General features: G+C 44.0%; 1 protein-coding gene across 2 annotated transcripts in view; it reads right to left on the bottom strand.

The window, feature by feature from the left end:
- Window positions 1-3,167, bottom strand: part of TP53BP1 (tumor protein p53 binding protein 1) — a 111,583-nt gene extending 108,416 nt beyond the window's left edge. For both annotated transcript variants that reach the window (XM_066276870.1, XM_066276871.1), the window contains exons 1-4: window positions 3,019-3,167; window positions 2,246-2,430; window positions 1,948-2,038; window positions 1,618-1,699 (exon numbers count right to left, since the gene is read on the bottom strand). In XM_066276870.1, coding sequence (XP_066132967.1) covers window positions 1,618-1,699; window positions 1,948-2,038; window positions 2,246-2,430; window positions 3,019-3,025 — 365 coding nt within the window. In that variant the 5' untranslated portion in view covers window positions 3,026-3,167. The remainder of the gene's footprint in view (window positions 1-1,617; window positions 1,700-1,947; window positions 2,039-2,245; window positions 2,431-3,018) is intronic.
- Between the last annotated feature and the right edge of the window lie 9,986 nt (window positions 3,168-13,153).

The raw sequence follows: 13,153 nt of genomic DNA, 5'->3' as shown, positions 1-13,153 counted from the left end.
GCAACGTTTCCTATCCCCTTCTGTTTCATTTTTCTCTTCAGCCCTATGAATGTCTAACATACTATATATTTTACTTATTTATCATGTATTGCTATATCCCATACAAAAATTTAAGCTACATTTAGGTCTAGGATTTTTATCTCTTCTGATCAGTTTGTATCCCCAAAATTCAAGTGCTTGACATATAGGAAATAATAAATATCTGTAGAATGATTAGGTAATTCAGAAGAGGCTTTTATTTTGAAGTATTTTAAAATTATTCCAAAATAAATAATTATAAATATTTTTTAAAAGTCAGAAAAGGCTTGATTATAGACAAAAATAGTATTTATGCTAACCTTTCTCCACTGTCTAAAGCTGATGGAAGAACAACACAGGTTTTAAAGTACAAAAGTAGCCAATAAAAGACCTAAATTAATTATCACAAAAATGGGGAGTATTGTTGTAAATCCTCATCTTCGATTATGGAACTCAATTGTCTTAATCTGATAAAACAAGAAATAGCAGTATAATAGTGTTACTTAATTTTATAATAGTATTAAGAGCTAGGACAATAACCTCCCAGAGAAGTAAAAACACAAACACTTATACAGGGTTGCCCCTGAGAAAGGGAACCAAGGATGGGAAAGGACTCTTTGTTTTTCATTATTCATAAGATCTTTTAAAAATAAACTATGCATTCATATTATTCTGTTAAAAATATTTATTAGATCTCGCCTGACCAGGTGGTGGCGCAGTGGATAGAGTGTCGGACTGGGATGCGGAAGGATCCAGGTTCGAGACCCCGAGGTCGCCAGCTTGAGCAAGGGGCTACTCGGTCTGCAGAAGGCCCACGGTCAAGGCACATATGAGAAAGCAATCAATGAACAACTAAGGTGTTGCAACAAAAAACTAATAATCGATGCTTCTCATCTCTCTCTGTTCCTGTCTGTCTGTCCCTATCTATCCCTCTCTCTGTCTCTGTAAAAAAAAAAAAAATTATTATTAGATCTCATCAAAATTAAAAACATGCTCTGTGGAAAACTCCCTGAAGAGGATGAGAAGATAAGCTGCAGAGTAGGAGAACATATTTGCAAATCATACATCTTACAAAGCACTAGTAAGATGCTTTGTATCTTACTAGCACATATAAAGAACTCTCAAAACACAATAAAAACATCCAGTCTAGGACCTACCTAGCATAGAAGATAAATGTAATAAATGGACAATGATAAGACAGAATAAAAACTGAATACTGTGTAGGGTATGAGTTAAACATTCTGGGTCTAAAACTGGTGAGGCACTTTGGTTGGTGAAAAGCATGCCTAAAAGTTTTGACAATATACCTAAAGATTGTTTGATTTTTTTCCACTAATATGTCATACCTATGTTAAGAATAAGTAATGTTTATTTTGTTTCACATGCACAAGATAAACCACAATCTGAATAATGTATATAGTTATAAAAAATGTTATTACCTTCATCAAAGAGATTGCAGCTATCAGTACTAATACAATCCTCAAATCCCACTCCCTAATTCACAAAAATAGGATTAATCCCTTTATCCTCAGCATGAGGCAATGGTACAGAAAAAGAACTGATCCATTAATAAATAAATTTCTTCAAACACTAGTATACCTGCTTGCTCTGTTTGGCTGAGGTAACTGTTCAATGACCTGACTGACAGAATCACAAGTATCCATATGAGACTCCATAAGGTCTGAAAAATACAATCGGATATTAGCACAAAAAGCATTAACAATTGAAATTTAATACAAAGTCAGGAATACAGACAATACAAATCTAATCAGCTACATTACAGAAAAACGACTTTTCGAGTGCTTACTATGCACCAGATACTATGCTAGACTTCCTTACATACATTCAACACAATTACATGTTTAAATCCACTCAGCTCTAACAAGTGCAGCCTCGCAAAATGGGGACTGTTAGCTTTAAACACCTCACCTTCAGCTTTGTTTTCTCTCAGATGTTCATTGAACCCACTATTATTGTCTCCTTGTTCTCCAGCTGGTTGTCCAGGATTAGACACAACATCCTAGAAAATATACATACATCATATCCCCACTATATATGAAATAATTCAAAATGAGACATACTTTTTGTGAATATGGTGATTTCATTTGTCCAACTAACTGTATCCAAAAGATAGTGACCTTCTAAGGTACTTATGTTTGCTGGTTGGTCCAGACTAGGAAAAAATAAATAAATCTGCTCAGTCATTTCTAAACAAGGTATCACTCACCAACACAGGGTTCTCTTTGTGTGTCTGTAAATTAGGAAGGTGTCGAGATAGGATACTTAAGTGAGAACCAGAATCATCTTCAAGAACCTGGCTTTCAGGCTGAGAATCTTCAATTATCAGGCAAGGAATGTCTTGCTGAGAGAAATCTGAATCCAACTGACTTCCAGGAGGGTCCATCTGCTCCCCTGGAATGGAATAACAAAAGACCAGTTCTGTGTAACCTACCAGCGTTCCTCACTCAGTTTGAGCTTAAATAATAGGACGGGAAGTCCAGGAACTGGGGAAGGGGACCCTTCTAGAGCTCTTTCAATTAGAACATTACTATATTTATGATCTTGCGAGCACTTTCCTATCATACCCCTCAAGACCTGAGTCCTTATTATTTACAATCAGCCTGCCTATCCATCCCTTCCTCTCCTTTTCCATCACCTTCCCGTTGACACTCTTTCCCCTCCTTCCTAACCTCTTCTCTTCCCGCCCCTTTTTCCATCCCCCACAACTCTCCCTACGTCCTTTGGAAGCCTCTACCACCCCCAAAAGGCTCTTTCGCAGTCCCTGTTCGCCAGAATTCCCACAGCCCTTCACGCTGCCTCACGACCACTCAGCCTTCCTAGCTACTGCTTCCCTACCCCCTCCTCAGGGCCCTCCAACCCTTTCCCAGTCACTGCCGCCATGCTTGCCACCCCGCCCCCTCCAGTCAGCCATTCCTTCAGATTCGAAACCCAAGCCTTAAGAGCTGACTGACTGCACCCCCACTTTTCTCCAAACAGTACCAGGCATCCCGGCGGGAGGTCCCTCGCGCTCAAGTTAGAGACGTGTGCACGCTGCCAGGTCCCTCCAGCTCTATCCCCAGATGGACGCAGTCGCCACCACCGCCACCGGCCTCAAACTCCTCCTTTTCCCGCACGTCACCCAGAGTCTGCTCGCCCACTCGCTGCTTCTTTCTGCCACTCAAAAAGTCCTGTGGATGATTGGTGGTTGAAGCACAGTCCCCACCCCACGCAAGAAAAAGGAACACGGCGGCTGTTTCCATGGCAGCATGGACATTGCAGGCCCTCCCCCTTGTAGGACCCTGGAACGACAGTATCCTTGAACCGAAGGGACCTTGAGAAGGCGTGAAATATATTCCCTAGCTTCCAATGCAATTGTTTGTATCACTACTCAGATAAAAAAAATTAAAAAAAAGACCTGTTTTTATCGTTCATGCACGTAAGGCCCCTTCTCTCACCCCCTTCAAGTGGAAAAGGAGAGGGTTTCCCGGCCTTCTAATAAAAGAGCAAAGAATAGGATTCAGGATGGCTAGGATTTCAGAGCTGGTCAAACTGGAGAGAGAAGACTCTTTGGGGTGTATCTGTGTCGATCAGGATCACTGTTGTGTGCCTCTACTTGAATTCAAGAGCCTCACCTTACATCCATGCTAGTTTTTCCCCACCACTACCCCCACCCCGCCCCTTTACATTGTCTGAGGACCCCAGTAAACCGTATTTTTTTTCATTGCCCTTTCCTGTCTGGAACTTTGTTCAAGCTTCACATTTGCTTAGCGTTGCCCTATATTTTATGGGATTGTAGCCTGTGAAGACATTTTTTTGCACCTCCCATTGAGAGGATTGAGCATAGTGATTCTCAAGACTCTGTGAAGAGAACAGCTGCTGACCCTCTAACTAAATGACCTCAAAGATCCCTCCAAGACCTGAGACTCTATTATCCTAGTAGTTAATGGTGCCAGGGTCTTACAGAAGGTGTGGCAGCTGTGACTTATATTAATGAACTAGGCCTCACAAGGTATATATTTTTTCTTGGTTTTGGGTTGTTGTTGTTTTTATGTGGTTGGACCTGGGATGGATTTTTAGCCAGAGAAGTTGTCAGTAGGAAAGCACCTGGCACACTGCCAAGCATATACACCATAGGTATTCAATAGGAGGTAGTTTTCTCTTTCTATGCCAGGCTCAGAATGACTTAGGCACAGCCCAACCATGATTCTCCCATCCTGTAAAAGCCCAATTCAGCATTTGATATAGACTAAGCTAAAGTGAAGCTTCCTACCTTCTCCCTGCTATTATAAATTATAGTAATCATTGTTAGGTTTGGGTCTAGGGCTCCTTTAAATTCAAGGCCCCTTTAAAAACTCAAATTCCTGCCTGACCTGTGGTGATGCAGTGGGATAAAGCGTCGATCTGGAACATTGAGGTTGCTGGTTTGAAACCCTGGGCTTGCCTGGTCAAGGCACATATGGGAGTTGATGCTTCCTGCTCCTCCCCTTTCTCTCTCTCTCTCTCTCTCTCTCCCCCCCTCTCTAAAAATCAATAAATAAAATATTTTTAAAAACTCTCAAATTCCCCTCACCCAACCTCCCACTAGGGCAGGGGTCGGGAACCTATGGCTCAAGAGCCAGATGTGGCTCTTTTGATGGCTGCATCTGGCTCGCAGACAAATCTTTAATAAAAAGAATAATTAAAAAAAAGAATAATGTTAAAAATATAAAACATTCTCATATATTACAATACATTCATTTCCTACCGCTCATATTCATGGTTGCAGGTGGCTGGAGCCAATCACAGCTGTCCTCCAGAACAACACCAAATTTTTATTGGATAATGCGTAATGTACACGGATTGTTGTATGGCTCTCACGAACTTATATTTTAAAATATGTGGCATTCATGGCTCTCTCAGCCAAAAAGTTTCCCGACCCCTGCACTAGGGCAACTTCTTCATTAAGCATCTCCCTTACCCTCCTCCTCCTCTTAAGCAACTTCCCCCACCTGGGAAGGTTCTGAGAAATGTCCTTGGGACAAGGCCATCAGGAGGGACCTGAGGGTTAGGAAGGGGAGACAGTCTGTAACCAAGGCTACAAACCAGGCTACGCTAATCTGAGCAGGTCCAGGTGCACAAAACCCCATGCCAGGAAATGCTTGCAGCAACCCCTTTATCAGACACCCCCTTCCTGCAGCTCTACACTGATGCCACTAGGATCTCAGCCTGTCTGTTTTACAGATGCATAAATAAACTTCTTATAAAACTCATCAGGCCTTGTGAATCCTTCCTTCGGCCAACCTAACAATCATATTTTCCAAACTGAAAATCAAAAGATGTCATCTGAATACAGGTTACTTATATGTTACTTACTTCAAAAGACAGACTCTTTGAAATGAAACTATCCTGAAAACTCTAGAATGTATCGCCCCAGCCAGGTAGCTCAGTTGGTTGGAATGTTGTCCCAATATGCCAAGGTTGTGGTTCGAGAACCGGTCAGGGCAAATGCAGGACTCAAACAATGAATGCATAAATAAGTGGAACAACAAATCGATGTTTCTCTTTCTCTAAAAATCAATAAATTATTTTAAAAATCTAAAATGTATTGTTTCTATAACTAGCATATATGTAATTGGGGTCCCCAGAATATTTTATTAGTGGAGCAAAAATGGAATGGAACGGAGCCTCATGCCATTCTTTTATCTTGAAGTTTATAATTTATCATTGACACCTCTTTTCCTCTACTCCTAATGCTTTAGAAGACAGGAAACCAACTAAATTTAATCCTAAAAGGACCAGGTCATGTTACTATTAAGTAACTTTACTAGTTAGACAAAGTTAATTCATCTGCTCATTTTAAGAGGGCACACCAACTCATAAAGGGGCAAATCTTGATCTTGATTTCCATAAAAATACCCCAGAAGTCACTATATATTTTTTCCTGTTCTGCTATTGCATTTACCTTCCCCAAGCAAGACATAAATAGACCTTCCTGATTATTTGACAAACAACTGTGTTTGTCAAAACTCATAAACTATACACTAAAATGCTGTTATATTATTAAACATAACTAAATAGAAATAGATTAATAAACAAATGAGTCTGAGCCATTCCCATTACTAAACAAAACAAAAGCCTTAAAAAACTGTGAAGAAAAACTGTGAATGGCTTGTCGGTATGACAATTAATCATTAAATTACCTGTAAAGATCAGAAAATGAGGGCAGACAGTTGACCACTAATGCTATAACTGATTGCAGTGAGGAGAGCTAAAGACATTTATTGACTCTTAGACTTAAAAACACTATTATCACATCTACCTATCTACAGGTACATCTTTATCTAATACACCTCAGACAGAGAGAAATCCAAGCTGCTTCTAAAGTCCTTCCAGACAAGAAAATTTCATCAGACCCTGTGTTAACTCATTTTAAAGTTTAACAAAACTCGTTGTCAGAAATTTTTCTTTTAATCATCTAACTTAAAACCTTTATTCGGAAGTTTAAAGCCATTTTCTCTCCCATTGTCCTTAACTAGTAATTAAAACCTGGATAAATTCCCATAAGGCTGGGATCATCTCATCTTGTCCAAAAATTCCATAATATACTTCAACCAATGAAACAATTAACAAAAATGCTGTATACTTAGTTGTTGGGAAATCAGCTGTATTAGGCTTGCTTGCTTGTGCTGTGAATGACTAATGCATGAGCACGTGGTAGAGCCACATGTGCATAGCCTGTGTAAGGTTATGGCTGGTTTGACTCAGGACAGATTGTGGATTGCTTGCCCGCCACTGTGAGGGGCCAGTTAATCTGCTGTCATGAGAAGTGATTTTCCCCTGCCTGTTTGCTTATCCGCTGTTTCAAGACTCTAATAAAAGGGAATGGTTCTACGCTTTCCAGCTCCACAGTTCCTTTGTCATCTGCCCAAATCCAATGTGGACCTGCCTGGCCTCGGCCATCGGCATTACATTAGTCTTTTTCTGAAGTCTCCTCACAGACTTTTCTCAGCAGAAGAACCCCCAACAATTTGATTCAAACTTGCAGAAACTATTCACCAACAGTTAAATTTGCTTCATGATCTTCCTCTGGAAACTGGTAAATTGGGAGCTCAGTGGCAGAGAATTTCACTGAGGATATGGCAAGGACTGAATTTAATGATAAGATATTACATATCCCTTTTAAGAATCAATACTAAAGTATTGTATACTGACTTATATTTAGCATGCAATTGAACCTGATCTTTCATTGCACTTGGACCTGTACAATCACATAAGTCATATACCAATGATATAATTCATTAAAACCATGTGTTAATTTTTATAAGTGGTAGGTACTGTGCTCTGTTTTACATTCATTATCTCACCAAAAAGCCTTATAACTCTTTCCAGCTTACAGATGAAGACACTAAAGTTCAGAGAAGTGACTTTTTAACTGGTGTGCCTCAGCAGGCACACTGGTGTGTCACAAGAATCTTTAAAACATACGTGTAGAGTAAATAGCCGTGGTTAGGCTTGTTCACTGGTTTCCTGGCTGTAAGCACTTTGCACAATTAGTGCATGAGCATGTGGCAAAAAGCCACGTGTGTGTCTCTATGAAAAATTATGTGTGCTTTCTCTCAATGGCGATTCTTCCAAATTGCTCTCCCACCACTGTGAGGTGTGTTTCCCTGATTTCCTCAGCTACCACTGTGAGGGTGGCTTTCCTGATCCCTTGCCCTCCACTGCAAAAAGCGGTTTTCCTTTGCTTATTCACACACCATCTCTGCGAGCCTCCAATAAACGGGGATGGCCCAACATTTTCTAGCTCTGTAGCTCTTCTACCGTCTTTCCAAATTCAGTGTGAACCTGCCTGGCCTCGACCACCTGCATGGTATCTGGTGCTGTGAGCAGGATCCAGATCAGATCAGAATGGAGCTGCCAACACCCTTGAAGGGTGGGAGAGAGGAATGGCCGTTGTTCTCCAGCATATGGTTCCCTGTGTCTATCCTCTTGGGGGCTGTGGGCTGGGTATGTTTTACAGCCCTGTGAGAAGAAACTGAGAGCTCTGTGTGAGAGGCTGCATGAGTTCAAAAGCTCAGGATGAGCTGCACACTGAGCACCAACAACAGCATGAGCTGGAACGATCAGTGGAGAAAGTTGCAAATTTGAGAACTCTAGTTCAGGCTATAAACTGAAAACCAGCGACAGCTTAAACCAGAATAATTGCTGGAGAAAGAGGCTGATCACTTTCAAGAGCTTCAGTGTGAAATGCAGGCTGAACACCAATGGTGCCTGGAATTGGAATGGTTGCTTGAGAAAGAACTATGTGTCCGAGAGCTGCAGTTTGCCCTAGAAGCCGAATGCTGGCACCTGCAGTTGTTAGAGAAACTGCAGCTCGACCTCGAGCTGCAGCTTCAGGCTGAGAGCCAGCAAGAGCCAAAGCAGTCACTGAAGAAGGAGTTGCTTTCATGCTGGCAGAGTGGCTCTGAGTTTGTGGTACCAGGCATTTCCAACTCCTCCTCCTCTGAGGAGGAGGAGGTTTGGGCTGAAACTGCCATCAGCAGACTCAGAACCCAGCCGGTGGTCCCCCAAAAGATAAAAACCCAGCAGCCAAAAGTGCCTCAGGGGCAGGCACAGCCCTGTCTGTAAGTAGTTGAGCACTCTGTGGTCTGGCCCTACACCCAGATAGAGTTGATGGCACTCCTCCTTGAAGTAGTATCTTCAGAACTGCCATGACAACCCAGGAAACCATACCCTATTAGAATGGGTGATGGCTGGTATTCGTACAGTCTGGCAGAATGCTGGTGACTTGCCAGGGGCAGTGAGTCAGTGGCAATTGTATAGTGAGCTGCAGCAAGTCCTCTGGATACTGGATATAAGGAATGCTGCTTTCAACCTGAGGTCCCATGGGCCAGATGAGGAAGTATTTATAGCAGGGATGAGGGATCTTATTCTCTGTAGCACCCCGTCAGTATTTTTTGGGTCACTAGCATCTATCTTGAGCCCCTATGTGGGGCAGCCCATCAAGGCAGTTACACAGATGGTGGCAGATTGGGGGGGGGGGCATGGAGGCAGCACAAAATCATAAGGCTGTGCAAGCTGCTGCTCATGCTGCCCCCTCCCCAACTAACAAGAGAAACAGGTCCATAAAGCAGATGTGGGTAGATTTGATTGTGTTCAGGGCAGGTAGAGAGAAATTAGATGGCAGGTCTAATAGAGTCCTGTTAGAGCTTTGGTGGCAGCTTAAGCCACAACAGAGTTCCAGCTGCTGAAAACGCATGAGAGGCAGGTGGCTCCAGCACCTGCCAAGAAAATGGCTAGTGTTTAGGTTGCACTGTTGCAGGATTATGTGATGGAGGCAGCTGAGGGAGAGGAGGATCCCCAAGACCCATTGTTCTAATTTGAATAAGGGGAAGGCTGAGGGTTAGGGTCCCTCAGGGACGAGTGCGGGGATGGAGAACCCGTGTGAAATTGGCAATCCACCAGACCCCTTCTAATATGCAGCAGGTGTTGGCATTGGAATAGGTGCTTTTTTCCAGCAGCAGAAGCTAAAAGAACTGTCCAGGTAACACAGGCCTAGAGTGTGTTTGACTCTGCCAGGCCCTGTGAGCTTGGACCTCTGAGGCATTTGGATGGGGCTTGTGGCAATGGACAGAGCACTTAGGGAAAGGTGCTGAGATCTGTTATTAAAGAGCTGTATGGTTAATTGCCTGTAATGGACCTTTACCTTGGTGAATTGTGTACCATGGACTGATTGTTGAGTAGTATAATGGACTCTTGAAGCTAGGAATGCAACAAGAGGGGGTCACCAGCTCCCTTGCTGGATGGACACACTACTTGTGGGTAGTACTACAAGAGACTTTGATGGGGGGTGCTGCAACACCTGTGGAGGCCCTGCTGCTCTGGGAAAATGCTCCGATTCAATTGCTGAGACACACCAAGAACACTTTCTTCAAGGGACATGGCCCTGAACTGTACAGGCCCTCCCACCTATCACGGGGTAGGGGACTAGAGGTGGGCCTCCAGTTAACTCCCTGGGAAGAGTGCTCAGGGAGACATTTTGAAGGGCACCTTTGTAATTATTGTCATTTTTGGTATAGCTTGTGCCTTTGTAATTTGGTTGCTAAAGTCTGTACTGTTTCTGTTTACATAATGTACCTCAATCCTTGCACAAGGACCATGTGGCAGAAGATACCAGTTGTGTAGATTGTGAGGCGAGCAACCCTAAAAGGGTGGATTGTTGGGAAAAACAGCTGTGTTAGGCTTGCTCGCTTGCATTTTGCATGATTAGTGCATGAGCAGGTGGCAGAGCCACATGTGCATAGCCTATGTAAAGCTATGGGTAGTTTGACTCAGGGCAGATTGCAGATTGCCTGCCTGCCACTGTGAGGGCCTGTTTTGATATTTGTTCACCTGCTGCTATGGGAAGCAGTTGGCTCATCCACCACTGCAATAATCTATTAAAGAATTTATTAAATGGGAATGGCCCAATGCTTTCTGGCTCTATAGTTTCTCTATCATCAGCCCAAATTCAATGTGAACCTGCCTGCCTTGGCCACTGGCATTACAGATGCATACTTACAACAACAATGCTGTGCTCTTAGCACCAGCCTGTTGAGGGCAGAACTGCAGGAAGTCTTGGGTTCAGTCATCTATGTGACCCTAGAGTCAGGTGCAGCTGAAGCTCAGGAGGCAGAACCTGAGTCAGTCCCTCTCAGGAGGGGTGGACACCCATCCCTGAGGATGCCTGGTATTTTAATGGTTCTGATGGGGGCCAACCTGTCAGATGGATGGCTATAGCCTTTTATCTAGCCACTGAGACTATTTGGATGGACCACAGGTACAAGCCAAAGCAGCTAATGGGTAGAATTAAGAACCATATGGTGGCCCTGGCCAGTTGGCTCAGTGGTAGAGTGTTGGCTCAGCATGTGGAAGTCTGGGTTCAATTCCTGGTCAGGACACATAGGAGAAGTGATCATCTGCTTCTTCACCCCTTGCCTTCTTCTTTTTTCCTCTTTCTCTATCTCTTCCCCTCTCCCACAGCCATGGCTCTAATGCAAGGGTTGGGAACCTATGGCTCGTGAGCCAAATGTGGCTCTTTTGATGGCTGCATCTGGCTCGCAGAAAAATCTTTAATAAAAATAATAATAACATTAAAAATATAAAACATTCTCATGTATTACAATCCATTCATTTCCTACCGCTCATGTTCATGGCTGCGGGTGGCTGGAGCCGATCACAGCTGTCCTCCGGGACAACACCAAATTTTTATTGGATAATGCGTAATGCACACGGGTCATTGTATAGCTCTCATGGAATTACATTTTAAAATATGTGGCATTCATGGCTCTCTCAGCTAAAAAAGATTCCCGACCCCTGCTCTAATGGTTTGAACAAGTTGGCCTCGGCGCTGAGGGTGGTTCCATGGCCTTGCTTCAGGCGCTAAAATAGCTTGTTTGCTTAAGCAATGGAGCAGTGGCCCCAGATAAGCAGAGTATCAACACCTTAGGGGGCTTGCTGGGTGGATCCCGGTTAAGGCACATGTGGGCATCTGTCTTCCTCCCTGCCTGTCAATTAAAAAAAATAGTTATGAAACAAAAAGAGCTGTATGGCTAGTTGCTCATAATAAATCTTTACCTCCTGACCAGGTGGTGGCACAGTGGATAGAGCGTCAGACTGGGATGAGGAAGGACCCAGGTTCGAGACCTCAAGGTCGCCAGCTTGAGCGCGGGCTCATCTGGTTTGAGCAAAGCACACCAGCTTGGACCCAAGGTTGCTGGTTCAAGCAAGGAGTTACTCGGTCTACTGAAGGCCTGCAGTCAAGGCACATATGAGAAAGCAATCAATGAACAACTAAGGCGTCGCAATGAAAAACTATAATTGATGCTTCTCTTCTCTCTCTGTTCCTGTCTGTCCCTCTCTCTGACTCTCTCTCTCTGTAAAAAACAAACAAACAAATAAATAAATAAATCTTTAACTCTGGTGATTTGCATCAACAGCTGGGCTGACTATTGCGGACTGACCCTTTGGATAGCTATTTGGCACATTGATCAGTGGATGATAATGCACTGTCCACTATGGAGTCAGGCCATGTGGCAAGACTTAAGGGAAATAGGACACCAGAAGCTGGTGACAGTATATCATGTCATGCGTCATGCCTCTCTAGCCCATCCTGGAAATGATGAGGCAGACACCTTGGCAAGGGTGTAATGGTTGGTTGCTGCACCCACAGGTGATGTGGCACAGTGGCTCCACTGTCGTTCACTCCATGCGGGACAGAAAAGTAAGTGGGCTACGGTTAAGGCATGGAACCTGCCTGTGTCCTGTGCAGAGGCACTTGCAGCTTGTGATCAGTGTGCAGTGTGTTCTAAGGAGCACCCTTGGAGACAACTGGTGTTACCTGGACAGATCCGGAGAAGTTGTGTTCTGTTGATATGGTGGCAGATAGATGTCTCTGGACCCTTACCAAAGTTGGACAGGTACCAGTATGCAGTCACCTATGTAGATACTGCCGCTGGTTTGCTTGCTGCATACCCCGCTCATAACCCAGACCAGAGGGCAGTCATAAAGGCTCTGGACCACCTGAGTGCTGACTACAGGCAGCCGCTGGTTCTTGAAAGTGACAATGGTACCCATTTCACTGCTTGTTTGGTGAAGCAATGGGCTCAAGACCTGGGGGTGTACTGGAATACCATGTTCCCTACCACCCACAGGCCACTGGTATCATTGAGCAGTTTAATGGACTCTTAAAGCAGGGACTGCAACAAGATGGGGGCACCAACTCCCTTACTGGCGGACACACCGCTTGTGGACGGTACTCAGGATTTTGAATGAGAGACCTAAATAGGGGGGGGGCAGGAGGGCGACACCAGTGGAGGCCCTCCTGCCCTGGGCAGCTGATCCCTTTTGGTTGCAGATATGTACTAAGGACATTTTACTCAAGCAGGGCTTTGGCAGCAGGACAATGTGATCTTGCCTACCCCAACAGCCCTCCTTAAAAGCCAACGGCTTCAATGGACATAGCCCTGGACTGTAGGCCCCTCACCTACAATGGGTGGCCTTGTTGGCACCATGGGGTAGGGCTAGAGGTGGACTTCCAGTTAACTCCCTGGGCAACCAGCACCTGACTGCCTAAAATAGAAGTATATTATCCTTTGGGTGCTCAGTGAGACATCAT

The sequence above is a fragment of the Saccopteryx bilineata genome, chromosome 4, assembly GCF_036850765.1.
Source record: "Saccopteryx bilineata isolate mSacBil1 chromosome 4, mSacBil1_pri_phased_curated, whole genome shotgun sequence".
NCBI lineage: Eukaryota > Metazoa > Chordata > Mammalia > Chiroptera > Emballonuridae > Saccopteryx > Saccopteryx bilineata.
The sequence above is the reverse complement of the archived record's forward strand: the minus strand, read 5'-3'. Positions and strand labels throughout refer to the sequence as shown.